Below are 18,109 nucleotides of genomic sequence, written 5' to 3'. Positions count from 1 at the left end.
GTTTTGATAGTACATATTGTCTCTCCCTCCAAAACTTACTGCTTTCTGTTGAGGAGTGCTGTAACTATTTCAGTTTGTACCTGGGGCTGTCTGTAATCCGACAGAGGGTACTGCCTGGTGTCAGGCGAATGCTGCCTGTAATCCAGCAAGGGCGGCTGCCTGTAGTCCAGAGGGGGCGGCTGCTGGTAGTCCATTACTGGAGGGTGCCTGTAGTCAAGCGGCGGCTGCCTGTAGTCTGTCGAAGACTGCCTGTAGTCTGTAAACGGAGGTTGCCGGATATCAGGTTTCACATCCTGCCTTGCTTTTACTTCTGACCTATAACTGAGCAAAATGATTGCGTTTCAGAAAGCGGCAAAATGTGAAAAATATGCATTGCTTGTAGTAGTGAGGAGTGAAAGCAAATTGCCTGACTACCGAATTGCATAAAACAAATTTTCACGGATAAGCAAAACTTTCTAGGATAAACAGTAGAGGCATCCAAAACCAGTGACCGCTTTCGAAACGTGGGCATAAGCAATTTTCCCTCAGGTCATTCTGTACAATTTCCCAGCCGGTATCAGTGAGATCAGGATTAGGCTCAGAGGGACAGGAGCAGGAAAAGCATCCCGATTCCCACTTATCTTGACTAACTGAAAGAAGCAACTGCATTAAAAACAAACAAACAAACAAAATATACACTGCAAAATAATCCACTGAGTTTGTTAAGCCCTTTTTACAGAATGAAGATTCCTACAGAGTAAACAAAAAAAAAAAATCAGTGTAGATACAGGCTATTCCCTGTTTTTTGTTGACACAACCTATTGTTACTGTGAATCTCTTTCTTACATTTCAATGAGGATAAATTATTCGTGCTAGTCATTATCTTTTTAATAAAAGGTATTCTTTGATATAACATCTGTTAATGTAGGGTATATTGCACACTCCCTACAATGCTGTGTGGCTACAAGCCCTAACAGGTCACCGCACAGAGGTGTCACAGAGTAAAAGGAGAACAAATTTGGTTAATGAAGAATTAATAAAAAATACAATTTTAATGGATAGCTGGTTGAAAGAATTCAATTCCCAACATTTCAAAGAAAATTTGACTTTCTCTAGTACAAAAATTACTCAGATGTAGATGAGTGGATTCGTTGCCATGCTGTACGGTGCTTCCCTTTCCCCACAAAAATCCTTCCTGCCTCTGAAAGGGAAATCCATGCGTAATGTCATTTCTTACCTCAGTTAGTAACATGCTGAATGTGCCTTAAAGGAAATCCTGAATACACTTAGTAAGGTACTTCCGTAATAGCAGTTTGAATTAGATTTAAGGAAAATCTTTGCATAGTAGATGTCGCTACAGTTTAACCACAGCTGCAGAAGAATGTATTTTTTTCATATATATGTCAGACTCTGCTTTATTAAAGGTCTGAAAGCTTTTTGGCCATCAAGTGCCCATGTACATATATGTACACATACAGACACAGGGAGGCGTATAGATGGCGAAAGGGATTTTGAAACAAACATATTGATTGAAATTCACTTGACATCTTGAATGAATGACACCATTGTTTTTGTTCATGTTAATTTACCTCTGAAAAGACAACGTTCAACAAGCTAAACATTTCATAATGTTTCAGATTAAACATTTCAAAACTTTGCTACTTTGTTGGTGCAGTAACATTATGGCAGATCGTCCTACACACTAGCTTTAATGAGCTAGATGTCTCACCAGACAAGAAAAAAACAGCTATCTCTTTGACTTCTCTGAGAGGATGAAAATAGCCTACTGCTAGGCATAGTCTTAAAGCCTGTCCACGGCATCTATCATAAGACCTGCATGTATACGTACAATCTTATTTTCTTTACTTAGTGGCATGATCCCATGCAACAAGAAGACTGAGAACAAGCAGGCTTACTGTAATACCGAACCTCACTAATATGGAAAGTAAAAATACCAGTTATAGTTCCTAAAAACTTTAAATAACTTCTAGTATTCTAACTTTGACTGATAGAGAAGCAATGCATGTGCAGGTTGTAAAGTGACTTATAAAATGTGGTGAAATGTGCTGCTACATCAGCTAGCAATAATGGACTTTTCTTCTGGAATGAGACTCCTTCTCAGGCAGGTTCCCGATACCCTGCCACAGCTGCACCCCAGAAGATGATGCTTTTATTTACCATTGTAGCCATTGTAATTCTTGTTGAATATGTAAACAGTGACATTATCAATTATAGTTCATGCTTTTCAATAAAACTAAAACAATAAAACTGCTTACAGAATTTGTTTTTGGAAGTTTAATTAATATAGTTTACAGGTCCTCTCTGAAAATCCCCAAGTCACTAGATGTTTATCACTGACTTACAACCGCCCAGAGAGGCTTTTGTGAAAGTTTTGCGTTGGATTTTGCCAGAAGCATATCTTTTCTAGGAGGTGATAACTTCTGGAAGAGTATCCAATGAAATCATAAAGAAAAGGAATTTGAAAAGTGTGACTAAATGATAGAAAATTATTTGGGGCAAGTGAAAATGCCACGTCTGCTAAGCAAGGTGAATTAGGGGGCACAGTGCCTGAATCAACTGAATACAAGTACTGCTGGAAGCCAAAAGTTAAAATTTTATAGCTGGCACCTGCTATTTGGGGATGAGGGTCCTGATGGTGTATGTTACTCACTGAAGATTAGCATAGAGACAGTCAGTGTAATCAGCCTCATTTAACAAAACAAAAATTAATCCAAAGACTAGACAGTGCTGATTGGAGATCACAGAAAGTTAAATATTTAAGTTAAACTCTGTGTTAAATGTATATAGCTTTTAATACAGCTGGTCACAAAATTTGTATCCGCCACTATTTCACTTCCACTGCAGACAAACTTTGCCAATGCTTATACACGTATTGCACACGTATCAGAAGACAAACTGGAGAAATCAGCTGGAAAATGACACGCTGCAGATAAAACCTGTTATAAGAACATCTTCATGGCTCCAGAACTCTAATGGGCAAAAGAGAAGGACACGTGTAAGCTAATAAAGAGAAGAGCACCACCTCATCAGTTACTGATGCATCAATGTTTTGCGAGTTGTAGAGACTGCAAAAAAGTACGCTATTGCCCGTGAAATTATCAGCGAGGACTATTTCAGTGTTTCGCCCTTTGGGGAAAACACGATGCTGGTGGAAGCTCGAGGAAGGGGTTTCCTGCCTGCAGACGACTTACTGATAACCCGGCGGGCAGCGCTCCCGCGGCGGGTTGGCGTCGCTAGCGATGGAGCGGAGCCCGAGGGCTGCGGGCACCGCGGCGGCGGCGGCGGCGGCAGGGGCTGGGGAGCCGCCCTTACCTGTTCTCGTGGCCCTGGAGCTGCAGGGGCTGCGGCGGGGGCGGCGGGGGGCTGTGCGGCGCCCCGGGGCTGTGCTGCTGGGCCAGGGGGCTGTGCTGCTGCGCCAGCGGGCTCTGCTTCTCCGAGCCGGGCGCCGAGGCCGGGCTGCTCAGCTCTGCGGAAGGGGAAGCTGCGGATTAAAGAGCTGTCACGCCGTGGCATTTAATACAGGGCACAGGTAGGCAATAACGCTTTTTGGGTCCCACTCTCCCTCTGGAAATTTATGCTTTGTCGCTTTTACTCTCTGGGCTTATAATTAGATTTTAAGACATCTGAACTTAATGGGCTCCCGCTGATATTGTCTGAGATCTGAAATCTTGGTCACTTCTGTAATTCCAGTTGACACCTTCATTATTTAAAACCCAATTGGAGTGGGCAAATGGTGTCCATGTTTCACGGTTTCTTTTAAAGCCTAGAAATAATGATATTTGGAAACTTTTCATTTTGAGAGAATGAAAGATTTTATTGCTTTCACTGCTATTATGGGATGACAGACTGCTGTCACAGGAGCTAAAACACTGCTGTGCTTGTGTTGGCTCCTGCTGTCTTTGAGCTCAACAAGAGTTTCTTCTCTTTTTTAAATCTTTGGGGACTGCGAACAGTAAAACCAACCTCAATAAATACTGCCTAACCAGGTACACTGATGCTTTATTTCACAGCATTGTGCCAGATGACCAGGGCTTCGCGTAGGAACACCATAGAAAACCAAAGTCCCTTTACTAAACAACGTATAATTCAGAGAGACTGACAGACCAGGCAAGGGAATTTGGCCTTGTGGCCTCGTTACAAACCGGAGAGGCCAGTCTTCCTGCAGGCTTCCTCCTGCCCTGGGGAAGATGGATTTGGACCTAAGCTTATATCGAATATGTTTCTCCCAATGTACTGGCAAGATTATGCAGCTCAGCATTTAGCTACTAATAAGTGTGCAGGAGAAAGTCTGCCCAAAAGAGGAGAGCGCGCTGTGGGAGCGACTGCAGACACATTATCCGCAACAAAAATGCACGTTATATTTCCTTAGTGCTGCTTGCAGCTGAATGAGTCAGGCCATTATGGTGCAGAGCAAAGTGTCCAGAATGGACATTACTGCGCCTGAGTAATCCTAGGAGACATAGGCATGTGTGATCCAGATCTTGGCTAGTTTCATGTTTGAATCTAGCCTGAACTTTGAATTATTTTATTTTTTAACATTCAAGTTTGTCCCCATGACTGTATGTTTCTAATGGCTCTCTAATTATTTAATTTCTATTTATAATTATTTTAAAAATTCTGGATTCTTTATTAAAAATCTCTTTAATTTAGGCTAAATGGTCAAAAAAGCTTGTCTATTTGCACTTCAAATGCTCCTCATGCAGGCATAAGCAGTGTCTTTACCATGTTTAGGTCTTGAACTGCCCATTTTGCATCTGCGAGTCTCTTCTGTACAACAAAGCTTCACAGACAGAGTTTGGGAATATTGTCCCTTATTCCTACATTACTCTCATAACTATGGATGAACTAGTCAAATCATAAGCTGCTTCTAAAACTGCTTTGCATTTATATGGTATTTTTCACCTGAAAGTACATTACAGAGCTATTAGATTTTTTCCTAATTCTATAAACTGGGAAGCTAATATCCAAAGATAAATGAGGTGCCCAGTGTCACACAGTGTAACAACGGGGCAGCCAGGCCTTGGACACAAGTAGTTTCTCACCACTAGCACCTGAAGTTCAAAACAGTCCAAACTGGACGTGTATAGCTTCTCCTCCCTTTGGGGAATGCTTAGGAGCATCTCCTGAATGGGGCAGAATTGTTCTGCTTCTGTACGTTTATATGTTTGTTGCTCACTGAATTCATTTAACAAAGTAAGCAAGTTATCCTACCCTTATCCTCAGTCTACAAAGGAAATATTTTAGAGTTCAGTCCTTTCCTGCCTTGTGTACTTACAGTGATAAGTGTGGAGGAAACGACCAAATCAGAACTCTTCCCTGGCATCACTCTGTTGTCACAGGTAGCTGAACAAGCCCGTGGTGCCACTGGAGTCCCTTGTGAGTCACTTTGAGTAAGGGTTTGGTTTATAGTGGGATAAAAGGCAATGAGTGATAAAAGGCACCTCTCATAGGGTGCTTTTCCACGTAGAAGACAGTTCTTCTAAAAGACAGTAAAACTAACTCTCCAGTACTCTCTGCTCACTCTCACGTTTCTCTGGGGCCTCTTTAAATACCAGTTCATAACTAGAAATAGTTTCAAGAATTTGGATTTTATTGTAGCTAGATCTAAGGCTGCAATTTCCATGCACTGTATGTTACAGCTGAGTATGTGAAACAAAAGACGTTCTTTCAAGCGGTGACATAACTCAGGCTAATTGGAGGCTACTTAAAATTTTCTTCCTGTTTTTAAGGACCATTGACTTACCCTCCTGAGGAATGATGCGAAGTGTTACGCTGAGACCTGCATCTTTAATTAGTTTCACAATATCTGCATGAGGCATGTTAATAATAGACTGGCCATTCACAGCTAAGATCCGGTCTCCAACTTTAAGTTTTGCGCAGCGATCAGCGGGACTTCCATCAATTATCCGCCCTATCTTATGGGGTACAGCTAGACAAGGAAGAACAATCACAGTTAACACATGCTGCAATAAGTGATGACAATGTTCACAAACAAAAGAAAATAGACTGATTTGGAAGAAAGCTCCGTGTGAATTAAAAAACAGCTTGTGCATAAACCAGTTGTTCTTACATAATATCATTTATATTAACCCAGTATAGGTTTCATTAAAGATTCAGCACCCAGATGTGCATATATACATGGCATATACATATGAAGTCCAAAATCCATCCACGGTTTGGCTCCCTTACAAACCTGGCACGCAACAGGATAGCAAGCAGATCAGAAGAACAGGGCATTGCAGCAGTGAAAGGGATAAATGTGCACAACAATCAGCAGCCATAAGTTGCCTCCCACCTCCTAGCTTACCGAACTCCTTTATCTGTATATTGCAGTAGAAGCACTGCAGGCATGATTTACTTCATATACAAATAGATTTTATTACTGAAAATACCCAGGGTTCATTAAATTGTTCTCTTCCTCCTTTCAAATACGTTAGTTGATAAATACAAATCAGACCGGGGATTTATTGAGATGTGTAGCTTTCTACTTAGATAGGTGCCAGCATGAAATTACAGGCAATTACGAGCAGCATAGAGACACATTTATGTACAACAAATAGATAGCTGCACACACACATTCTCAGAGCATTACAAATCAACTTTGCTTCTCTGTTTGCTCTTCTTTGTGGTTCTCCATCTTTCTGTGTGCTCTATGCAGTCTCCTGTTCTCTTATTCTGTCTTTTCCCTCATTTCCCAGTGAGTTTTCTAAATATTACTTGCAATCTTTCTCCCACCATTTGTTCTCCACTCTCCCCTGTTTTTCCCTAAATGGATTTACTACAGCTGGCTCATCCCTTCATCTGGGCTCAAAGAGCGCACTATTTTGCTTTCTATTACTCATAAATATGCTTATTGTAATTAAACGTAACTACGTATTCTATTAACATCACAAAGGTGTGTATCCCCTACCAATTCCACACTTAAGTCTTGGCAAAATAGCACAAAGCTGTTAGGCCTCCCTAACCACATCCAACTGGTGTTTGGAAACGGTTTTTTTTTTTTTTTTCTTTAAAATAATATATTGAAAATTCTAACACCTAAAGAGAACTGGAAAAAACAAAAGAAAAGACAAACAGTTCTGGGGAAATAGCTAGGCTATCAATGCTCATATAAAACAAATCACTAACAGAAGATGTGCTCAGAATACTCCATCACTGCAAAACAAATTTCTCAGCCCTGTGATAAACATTCCCTAAAGGTGGTAGTGACAAACACATATTGCACTTCTTAGCCAAAGTCACAACACACACACCTCAAAGTGACTTTTGCTTGCAGCATGGACGAAAGTGTTGTTCCCAGCATTAAAAATTAATTTTCTGAGAGCTAAAAATACAAGTGAGTACTCTGAATTGCAAGTCATAATCAAACTGCATGTTTCTTTACAGTTAAAGTTCAGGCAAGAATACAAATTAAGTTATGGCTTTAGTAATACTGACACAATAAGTGCACCTCGGAAATGTCTTGCTGTTCGGGAAATAAGCATCCACTTTATAGCAGTGTCTAAAACCTTTCTGTACATTAAAATAAACAAAATATGAATAGCCATGTTTTGTACAAAACTTAGTAAAACCAAAGCTGGAGATGGAAGGGCCATGAAAGTCTGATTCACCTCCAGATCCAGAGAAAGGGGAAAGGGGGAGAAGGAGGAAGAACTTTTCCCCCCCTTTTTCCTCCTCTGAAGCCTCAAAGCCTTTGCATCCCTCAAGGAGGTTTCTGCTCTGGTTGTTTTGATATCATAGCAGCCCTTTCATCCTCCTGTGCAACGCAGAGGAGCAACGGTCGATGACTTTCAGAACCCAGGTACATGTTAAGGTACCTTTTCTACTGTACTTTGGGTTTTGAGGATTTAATGCTCCTCCTCTGAGGCTTTATAGGTTCAATGCATTGCCATATTATCTTGCTGCAGAATGGGGAATGCAAAGCTTTTGTAGGAGGACGCTGAGTCTCAGGTACCTATCCGGGTTTGCAAATTGCAAAACCCCAAATTACAAAACCCCTATCAGGGTTTGCAAAAGGAAAAAAAAACTATACCATGGTTTCATGGGCAAATCCAGTGACTTACTAATGAAAGTCAGAGCAATTCAGCAGAGGCTGGGTGCTATGTTTCCAGGTATTATGAGGGGAAGTTCATCCCAGCAACATCCCAAGGAACTTCTGGTGTCTGCTTGCTCTCCCTGGTGGAGATCTGCCCTTTGAGTCTCCTCCTAAGCCACAAAGTCCCATCTGAGTCCACGCTTGTTGGCTGAAGGGGACGTTCATGGGACTTATTTTCAGGCATGAGTCAACTTCAGTGGGATGCAGGTTATTTGATGTGCAGGCTGTTCATGGAAATAGGATTGTTGGTATTTTAGAAAACTTTTAACTTTTAAGAGCCTTTGGAGGTGACATATTTAATGGGAAGGGATAAGGAGCTTTTCTCACATGGGATTAATTAGGTAAAAGCTAAAGAACAAAAGGTAGAAATGAACTGTGAATTTTTGTAATTGAGAAATTTTATTGTTCAGAACGGTCACATCTAAAACTGGTGAGGAAGAGCTGTAAAATTGGCAGTACCGAGTAGGTTGAGTGAAGTGGCAGACAAAAATCTCATGTAAAATAATGCGAAATGATGCACATGGGGAAAAAATAACCCTGGCTAAGCTGAAGCAGGGATGGGTCCTAAATTAATGATTATAGCAAAGAAAAGGGAACTTGTAAAAAATGCAGCTAGTTCTCTAAAAACATCACCCAGGTAAAATGGTAAATGGAATTTTAAGAGTTTGGAAAAGAACAGCAACAACTACTGTTAGCCTATTACTGTGCACCCGCAGTCTGAAAACTGCTGGTAGTTCCAGTATCCCCATCTCAAAAAGCACGGTGTTGAATTAGCAAAGTTTCACAGAAAAACAGCCTGACAATCAGAAGCAGAAAACCACTTCTGTAGAAAAGCATGCTACACGAACTAGCTATGTGCAGCTGGAAAAAAGACGGTGGGGAGACACAGAGTGAAAAAATCACAAATGCAATGAAGATGAACAGGACACAGTTATTCATCACTTCTGAAGGGGAGTAACCAATGGGATTACTACACAGCAAAGTAATTTTTTTCATGCAAAGCACAGTGCCAATTATTACACAGAAGAATGGATTCAAAAAGGGATTAGACACGTTCCCAGTAGCTAGGTCCACTGCTGATTAAATCGGACACTTCTGATTGCTGCAAGCTGAGGACATGCCTGGGGAGGGCTGGGGTGGCTGCAGACTCTTGGCTGCTGGCTCCGCGCTCTCACCCAGCACCACCTCCGCTTCTCAGGATGACACTTTCCACATTTGGCATTTCATTAGGGCTCTGCTAACACGGCATTTTCCTCTTAGCTCCTGTCTTCAATGTTTTATTTTTATCTAAGCAGAGCAATTGTTACCCCAACCTTTTAGAAGTCTCAGATCACTTGATGGGTGGTAAATGATGTCACCTGCCCTTAAAGAACTGCACTAATCTATTCACACCTCTTCTAAGATCCATTACAAGTTGTTATCCAAACATATGTATATTTTGAACAGCAGCATGTGCCTGGATTAGACTCTGCAGAGGATTTGATCCACTTTTTTCCACAGAGGTATCTGAGCAGTATTTAGTATCTGCAGGCTATACAAGAATCCCATTATTCAAACCAGGGGTGAGCGCAGAAACTAAGCTGCCCCATTGCAGGACAGTTAATTTCTTAGTTGTCTCAGACTACACAAGGGATGAAACTACACAGGAAAAATATTATGGTAAACTCTGCTTTATATAGATTTTTTAACTGTTGAAAATATGGGAAATTAATGAGATAGTTTATATGTATATAAAACAGACAGTCCATCAAGGTATGTATAAAGGTTATTTTTCTCATCCAAAATGTGATACTGATGAGTGATATATAGGGATATTTAACATTAAGTTGTAATCCTAAATCCAAAAATCCTAATGGAGAATAGCAGTGCTGCAGAAGCAGTTCCTAACAACTGATCTCATAAGGGAATCTAATTTTTCTACTGCGTGTTTATAAAAAATAAGTTACTTCAGGGACATTTGCATCCCGAGACCACCAAGGCTTCTAGGATTTTTGATGCCGTCAGCCTCTCACCCTGAATCTCCCGCAGCTATTTAAAGCATTTGTGTCAGGAGCACAGGCTGACCCAGCACTTGCAGCTCACAGCTGCTGCTGTCCCGGGAGGGAGCCGAGTGTGCAAGCATCCGCTCCAAGCTCGCTTCAGAACAATCAAAAGACAACTTAAATTCCAAAATTAAGAGAAAAAAGGTTTTAAAAGAAATCATTGTGTTTAAAAAGTGCATAAGGACTGCTTTGATTAACTTACTGATAACTACAAATTCATGTATATATATATATATATATAAATATTTTTATTTGATAAAATCTTCCACTTTTACTCCAGATTAACATCTCTTCCACACCTTCATGTTATAGCAAAGACAGAGTACAATCTATGACTGTTTGTACCTTGGGTCAGCTGTACACAAAGCCAGAGGAGTTGCTGAGTATAAATACTGCTTCTAACTCTTTATATTTCTTTTGCTTTTTTGGAAATCAAAATGATTCCTTCTGACTTGGGAGACCCGAATGCTAGAAACAGCTGATTCTAACAAGATGTTACCAACGGATAACATTTTTCTGCTTTACATGCAGAGTTTTCTTTATGTCTGTTCAGTACTTTCAGTCATAAATGTTGAGAATGTATTTTGTAAAAACTACCTTTCCCATTTTTTCTCTGTATAGTAGCTAAATGTCAGAAAGGATCAGTTAAAGGGAAAAAAACATCAAACCTCTACTTTATCCTCAAAGCCCTCTTGCAGAAAAATTCTTGCTATCTTTTTTTAATGTTAAGGATATAGATAGCAAACCAAGCAAATGAACTTTCCTGAGCCAGCTGTCCTTTTCAATGTTATACAGCTGATCACATGAATATTTATTATGTCCTCAATTCTCAAAAGGTGCAAGAGTTTTCCTTCAACCAGCAGGCTCCAGCATACCAGGTTTTAATTGGGAGAATATATTAAATATAAACATCTGTAATTTAATTGCTACTGAATAATCTGAAGTTCAGGAAGCTTGAATGTGGTGCAGTTTCTATCAGGGGTAATTTTAAAACCAAGGAAAAATGTTTTCCTCAAATTTATGGGCTAGTTTATGTGGGACTCACTCAGAAAAAAAATGTAGCTTGCCACATACTTGCAGGTGACAGTAATCACTTCTGGTTATAAGATTAATGAACTATGAATTGAAACATCCTGTTGTAGAGCATATTTACTTGCATAGCATCATTTTGTCACAGGTGTAAGAAACTAGATGGGAACAAGTGCATGTAACCTAGAAATCTAAAGATCTAAAGAAGAAACAGGCAGCCAAAACTTCGTGCAAGTCAGGTACCTAATTCATCACAGTAAAATGGAGCCCTGGCCCTACGGAAACATTAGCAAAACCCTGATCACCTTCCCAGATTGGTGCTGAGAAAACTCCTACAGAGTTTGATCTTTCGAAATACATGAGCAGCTCCACCAGGTACGAGTGACTTTGAAGACACTGGAGGACAGGAGTCAGCTAGAGAGGGGAGGAATTTGGTTAGGATCCTCCATGATTTAATCTCCAAAAATATCAAATGTTGAGGTCAGTAACTCTTGCCTGCAAGCTTCAGCAATATATTTTCAGTGATATAAATAACATCTTTTATCTCTTAAGGTTATTTCATTGTTATTAGTTGCATATTTTGACTTAAAAAACAACTAATAAAATAATTTCTTTTTGCTTCAAATTATATAGTCAGTTAAACAGTCTTAGAAAGTGTGTTTTTTATAGATTAAGAGGTAGAAGAACAGCCCAAATCTAAAAATCAAAGCCAAGTAAAAGCAGAAATGAGAAACCAGATTCTTTGCCCATAAGTCACAAGCAGGTTTCACAGGCAAATCTCATTGCAGGTGGTTTTTCACTGCTCTGTTCAACAGATCTCCAAGCCGGGATAGATGGACGTCCTCAATTTCAAATGTTCTGTTTTCTTTAGGATTTGCAGATTTGCTATAGGAGATCCTTCCCCCCAAGCACCTCCTTACCCAGTATGAAGCACGGGTGAAACTGTCTCAGACCACGCGTTTAGGTTTATCACTGATGAATAAGCTGTTCCTTATCTCTAAACTGCAAGGAGTTCAAAGTAACTCCGGGGCTGAATGTAACTTATGTTAGAATGCTGTTTTCTGCAGTCATCAGAGGCTTATCTTGGATCTGTGGTTTTTAGTTAAGCCTACATGTTTCGAGAAATCAGAGAAACCTCTCTCATTAGGCCCCTTTAAATCATGTATTTAAAACCCAGCAGTCATTGGCATATGCAGCGTATGGGCAAATTAAATCTACAATGCCTCTTTTACTAAATTGGAGAGAGATTATAACAAATGTGCACAGCCTTCTGCCTTCACTTTTTTTTTAAACTGTTTTTTTTGATTATTTCTGTATTTTCAATTTATTTATATTTTATAATCATGCTAATTGCCAGTACCTGATACAGTAAAATTCACAGAAATACTGCCAACTTTCTAATTTCAGTGGAAGTTGCCAATTAGCAAGATCTGTTTACAACACATGGTTTCTTCTAGTTTCTTCTTCTACACTGTATTTTTTCTGAAGAAATTAGGATGTTAGAGATCTACAGAGGATCACAAGTTCTGTTCTGAAAAACCTGCATCCCAAACACACACAAAAGAAAACAAGAGGAAGATACGAAGTAGGTAGGGAAAGCTCGGACAAGTTCGCATGGGAATTCCCTTTTGGCCATTTCCAGCTGACTGCAGGTGCTTTTCCAGGGGATGCAGATTGTGAATTTATCTTCATATCTCAAAAAGCCCCCAAATAATGGACTCTTACCACAAAGGAGGGACACTACTGAATATTCTCCTAAAGGTAATGTAACACGTAGCTTAACCAATGCATTTTTGGTTATGGTAGCTGTAGTGAGACACTCCATACCATCACGCCACGCAGTGTCACTCCGGACAGCCGCATTTCCATAGCCTGCACACGTTGCCCGCGGCAGGACATCAAGGAGTCAGAGGAGACGTCTCGTGAGCAACCCTTCTTTGCAGAGCCACATGCACTGTGACTATTTTTACTGGGAGAAGCGTGAATGTTTTCCTCAAGATTGGACTTAAACCATAGGTTGTAGTTTGTTCACTGAAGCCACTGAACTCTGCTAGTGAGCCAGGGCCCCTAAAAGATGTTTTTAACTTCTGGGGGGAGATGTGGTCACCTGGGAAGGCCTCCAGAGACCCCCTAGGTTAGGCAGTCTGGACCTTTCACCCCAAACTAAAATTTAACAAATAGTATTTGTAATTTCTAAACATTCAGCTGGGTGAGTGACACCGACTCCTTTAAAGAAATACCACTGGAGTTGTCAAAGTTTTGATAAATTATGTGTAGCCAGCATAGCAATAGAAAGTGTGAAGAAAGATCAAATTTAGGTGGCCCGTCTAGTGAAGGAATGAGAGCCAAGGCACCCTTTTATGTTGGGATGGGGCCTGGGGGGAAGCATGATAAACTGCGTTTGGGGCAGTGAAGTTAATCCTTTCACTAGGAACAGGTCAGGAGCCTGGCCAGGTGAATTTTCTTTTTTTAATCTCTTACGGCTCTGAGAGCCTCTGGGCTCTGCACTAGGCAAAATGATTTGCTCCTGGATGTACCACTCAAACACAGTTCCTTATTTATACATTTTATCTTCTTTTACTGATATATTTTTGAAGCATGGCTGACCTTGTCTATGCCCCAGCTTTGCCCTGTGAAATCTTTTCATTCAATCCTTGTCACTCTTTTTCCACTCCTGATCTGCCCCATATCAGAACTGCAGGTTGGTATAAGATAATCCTCCGTGCTGAGTTAAAGAATATTCCAAGTAATGCTTTGACATAGGAGAGAGAAAATTTCTGTCGTTGTAGAATATAAGAAATGTGCCACAAGTATTGGATGTTTAAGCAAGTACCAGCAAGTCAAAATTATGTCCAGATCTAAAGGCTGTCTCCAAACTACTTAACAGCAATTTATTAAAATGACAGCTACAATGCTACCTATCAAAAAATGTGAAAAAAGAATCTGTTCCCTAATTATGGCTGTAGTCTGCCCTTACTCTGTGCAGGCAATCAAGGGTGAAAAAAATGCCCTCAGAGTACGTTGAAAATTTCTGCAAAGCAAAGGCAGGTCTGTAAATGAACAGCGACAAGATAACCCTTGCGAAGCTTGTCAAGAGAAAACACGGCCAAGAGTGTAACCGGAACCAGAATGACATCCTGAATTCTGGGAGCTCCTGACTCTTTTTGTGGCACTTTTGCAGGACAGAGGGAATGTGAAGCATTCCTAATTGGCTATGTGGGAGCGGTGCCGTGGGAATGAGCCCACATCTCATCAAAGAGGGCAGAAAAAGGGCAACAGACTTAACTGGAGCACTGCTGGCTACTCTTACTTAGCGGGATGGAGTGGCAGCTTCAGAGCCAGAGCTAGTTAGCACTCACCTGGCAAACTCCCACGGCGCAAGCTTGTGCGTCCCCCTGGGAGCCCTGAGCCAAGTGCAAAGCAGGAAACCTGAGAACCTGTGGCTCTGAGGCCAGCACAACCGTGCTGGAATAACCACACCAGTGCCAACCATCTCAATAGTGCTTGTAGCAATGGAGCACACAAGTGCCTAGGGACACAAGGTTCATGTTCCTATCCTGAGCAAGAGCTATTGTAATCCGCTGATTGGAAAACAGGGCTTATATGTGTGATCTCATGAATGAGGAAAAGCTTTTCAGTGCACAATTAATTGCCTTCTTGACTAAAAGCAAAGATCATACTTATACTTCCAAGTCTCTCACTTTGACACAAAAGTAAAGAAGGGAAAGCAGTTAACAGAGTACGCATTCTTGAATCCAAGGAATCCTTCACTTTGCGCTGAAGGATATCAGGGCCCAGTGAGATCATTTCACAGACTAAACTTTTCCTAGCAGTTTCCGGCATTATGAGCTATTCCCTTTTCCAACCTATTTCACCTATTTTAATTCTTTTATAGTTGCTTTGCAATTAATACTTAACATTTAACTGCATATGTTCAGGGTATGTCTGCAGAGCATCATTCAGTGCGAGGTAGAGTTTCTTGAGCTAACAACAAATGGACTAGCTCTGAAACCAGAAGCACTAGAATTACAGTACAACATTTCATCACATTAATATACCGCTATGAGAAGCAAGTGCCTACCAAAGCACTTGACGTGGTGCCATGCAAATCCATATTTAGGTGTTGATCTAAACCATGTTTTGGACGTTATACCTCCTATGTCCAGTTGATACTTTCTCCTGCTTTTAGTATGCTTTCTACTCCTATTTATGCATTTTAATCAAAGAATCATAGGAAAAGTCAGGTTGGAAGGGCCTTCAGGAGGTGTTTAGTCCAACCTCCCACTCAAAGCAGGGTCAGCTAGGAGGTCAGATCGGGCTGCTCAGGGCTTTATCCAGTCTGGTCTTGAAAACCTATCAGGATGGAGAGAGGCTGCACAACCTTCCTGGGCGGCCAGTTCCACTGTTTGACAGTCTTCACAGGGAAAAACTTTTTCCTTATATGCAGTCTGAACCTCTCATTTCAACTTATGCCCATTGCCTCTTGCCTCCCACCATGCACTCGATGACCTCCCCGTAGGCGTTGGCACCCTGCCATCAGGTCCCCCAAAGCCGTCTTGTCTGCAGGCTGAAGAAGCCCTGGTCCCTCAGCCTCTCCTTACAGGGCAGGTGCTCCAGACCTGACCATCACGGTGGCCCTCCACTGAACTCGCTCCAGTTTATCAATGTCTTTCTTACTTTGAGGCGCCCAAAACTGGATGCTGTATTCTAGATGTGGTCTAAAAGTGCTGAGTAAAGGGAGATAAGTGTTTCCCCTCAATACACCTGCCATGATCCTGTTAATGTAACCCAAATTACTCTGACCAAATAAATATTAGCCAAAGAGACTGGGCTTCCCTTAAAATCCAAGTGGCCAATGATTTTTAGCTTGTTTTTATTGCTGATGAGAAAGACTGATTTTCAGCTTATTTTTTTCATTACATTTTTGGAACAGAATCCACATGGAAAGGGGATATTCTTTTTTGTTCTGTCACTATCTACAGCAAATGGGATATTTTGGGTTCTTTGCTGTTTTTCTAAACTTAGGACTTGAGAGCTCTTCGGGAGATCTGAAATTCAATACAGTTATTATTTTAATAAATTCACTCATCACTTCCTCAGTGGACTCTCATTTTCATTTACTCTTGGAGGTATTCAACTGAGGCTCAACAGTGGCTCCCTATGTACTTGCTTGGCAGGGGGGGTGGAAATGGTGTCACCACTGCAAGAACATGTTGGAGGGTAGGAGACAAAGTAGGGTCTTGAACCTGGCCATATAATTTTTGGTTGTTTTGGTGTCTTCTCTTTTTATCCCTCTCCCTCTCCCCCAACCTAAAATCCTATCTGTGAAATAATTTTCTTGAAAAATTCATGACCACCTTAACTGATTAATATGTATGTATCTCAGTGCCCTCTATGGGATATTTTTTTCTATCTGATCTTCTGCAAAGAACTTCAAGTTGGCTATTATATTCCATAAAGTGAAAACTCAGAGTCCCAAGTGGCTAATTATCCACGGTTTTGTTACAATATTATTTCTGGCAATCGTATGGTATTTTAAAATTCAGCTGAGGTAATATGAAAAGCAACACTTTCAACAGCTGCATGAACATGAAATATTGTGAAGCTGTTTTCTGAGATCATTTGCTAGTGTGAGATATAGCTTTCCCTTACTCTCTTATTCATTTTTCTCTTATGAATTTAGAACTGTGAAGTCTGGCCCTAAAAGCTGAAACTTTTTTTTGTTTCCTCAAGAACCAGTTTGGGGCAAAAGAACAGTTTCTTGAAAACATCTTTTGAATGCAGAGAAAAGACTGCATTAGGCTGTAACTTGCAAAATGTCAAATTTTCTCCATTGTCTTGATTTTTCAGATGTGGTTAGTGTTCACAGTTTCAGATGGATCTGGTGGGAGCTGTGGATATCTCAGAACAAAGCCTTTAATCTTCCCCCTTCCAAGGGGCTCAGTGCAGTTGGGTAAATGTAGGTGTCTAGTGCCATTCAAACTACCAAGTGTGCCCCTGTGCCTGTAGCTATCGCTGCAAAGGATGCGAGTGTCCTGTAGGCCCTGTATCATATTTGCCAAACCTCCCTCTAGATGTCTCACCTGCATAGGACATCTCAAATAGCACTAAATGCCTGTATCAAAGCAACAGAGTTGAGCCCCAACTAACATTAGTTTCCCAGACAAGCAGTGTGCTATAATCCTTAAGGTCTGATTCTGCCATCCCCCAATATTCAGTGGTAACTTGGAACTGAATGCACCCTCAGCAAGTCTGCAGATGACACAAAACTGGGAGGAGTGGCTGATACAGCAGAGGGTTGTGCTACCATTCAGAGGGACCTTGACAGGCTGGAGCAATGGAAAGAGGAACCTCATGAAGTCCAGCAAAGGGAAGTGCAGAGTCCTGTACCTAGGGAGGAATAACCTCATACACCAGTACTGGCTGGGGGCTGATCTGCTGGAAAACAGATCTGTAGAGAAAAGCCTGGGGGTCCTGGTGGACAAGCTGAACACGAGCCAGCAATGAGTCCTTGTGGCCAAGAAGGCCAATGGTATCTGGGGCAGCATTAAGCAGAGCGTTGCCAGCAGATCAAGGGAGGTGATCCTTCCCCTCTACTCAGCACAGGTGAGGCCCCATCTGGAGTGCTGAGTCCAGTCCTGGGCTCCCCGGTAAAAGAGAGACATGGAGCTACTGGAGCGAGTCCAGCCTTGAAGAGGCCTCAAAGGGCCTAAAAGATGATGAAGGGACTGGAGCATCTCTCATACAAAGAGAGGCTGAGAGAGCTGGGACTGTTCAGCCTGGAGATGAGAAGGCTCGGGGGGATCTTATCAGTGTGTATAAATATCCAGTGGGAACATGTAAAGAGGACAGATCCGGACTCTCAGTAATGCCCAGTGACAGGAATAGAAGCAGTGGGCAGAAACTGAAACTGAAACACAGGAAATTCCATTTGAACACAAGA

General features: G+C 41.3%; 1 protein-coding gene across 9 annotated transcripts in view; it reads right to left on the bottom strand.

Moving 5' to 3' along the window:
- The window catches only part of MAGI2 (membrane associated guanylate kinase, WW and PDZ domain containing 2), a 743,930-nt gene that overhangs the window by 44,672 nt on the left and 681,149 nt on the right, over positions 1-18,109 (bottom strand). For 6 of the 9 annotated variants that reach the window (XM_064505113.1, XM_064505141.1, XM_064505146.1 and 3 more), the window contains 3 exons: positions 5,744-5,929; positions 3,313-3,466; positions 81-321 (listed from right to left, as the gene is read on the bottom strand). In XM_064505113.1, coding sequence (XP_064361183.1) covers positions 81-321; positions 3,313-3,466; positions 5,744-5,929 — 581 coding nt within the window. Of the gene's footprint in view, positions 1-80; positions 322-3,312; positions 3,482-5,743; positions 5,930-18,109 lie in introns of all 9 variants that reach the window. The other 3 variants (XM_064505115.1, XM_064505117.1, XM_064505121.1) reach the window with 1 other exon arrangement.

The sequence above is a fragment of the Dromaius novaehollandiae genome, chromosome 1 (genome assembly GCF_036370855.1).
Source record: "Dromaius novaehollandiae isolate bDroNov1 chromosome 1, bDroNov1.hap1, whole genome shotgun sequence".
Taxonomy (NCBI): Eukaryota; Metazoa; Chordata; class Aves; order Casuariiformes; family Dromaiidae; genus Dromaius; species Dromaius novaehollandiae.
This window is presented reverse-complemented; position numbering and strand designations above follow the sequence as displayed.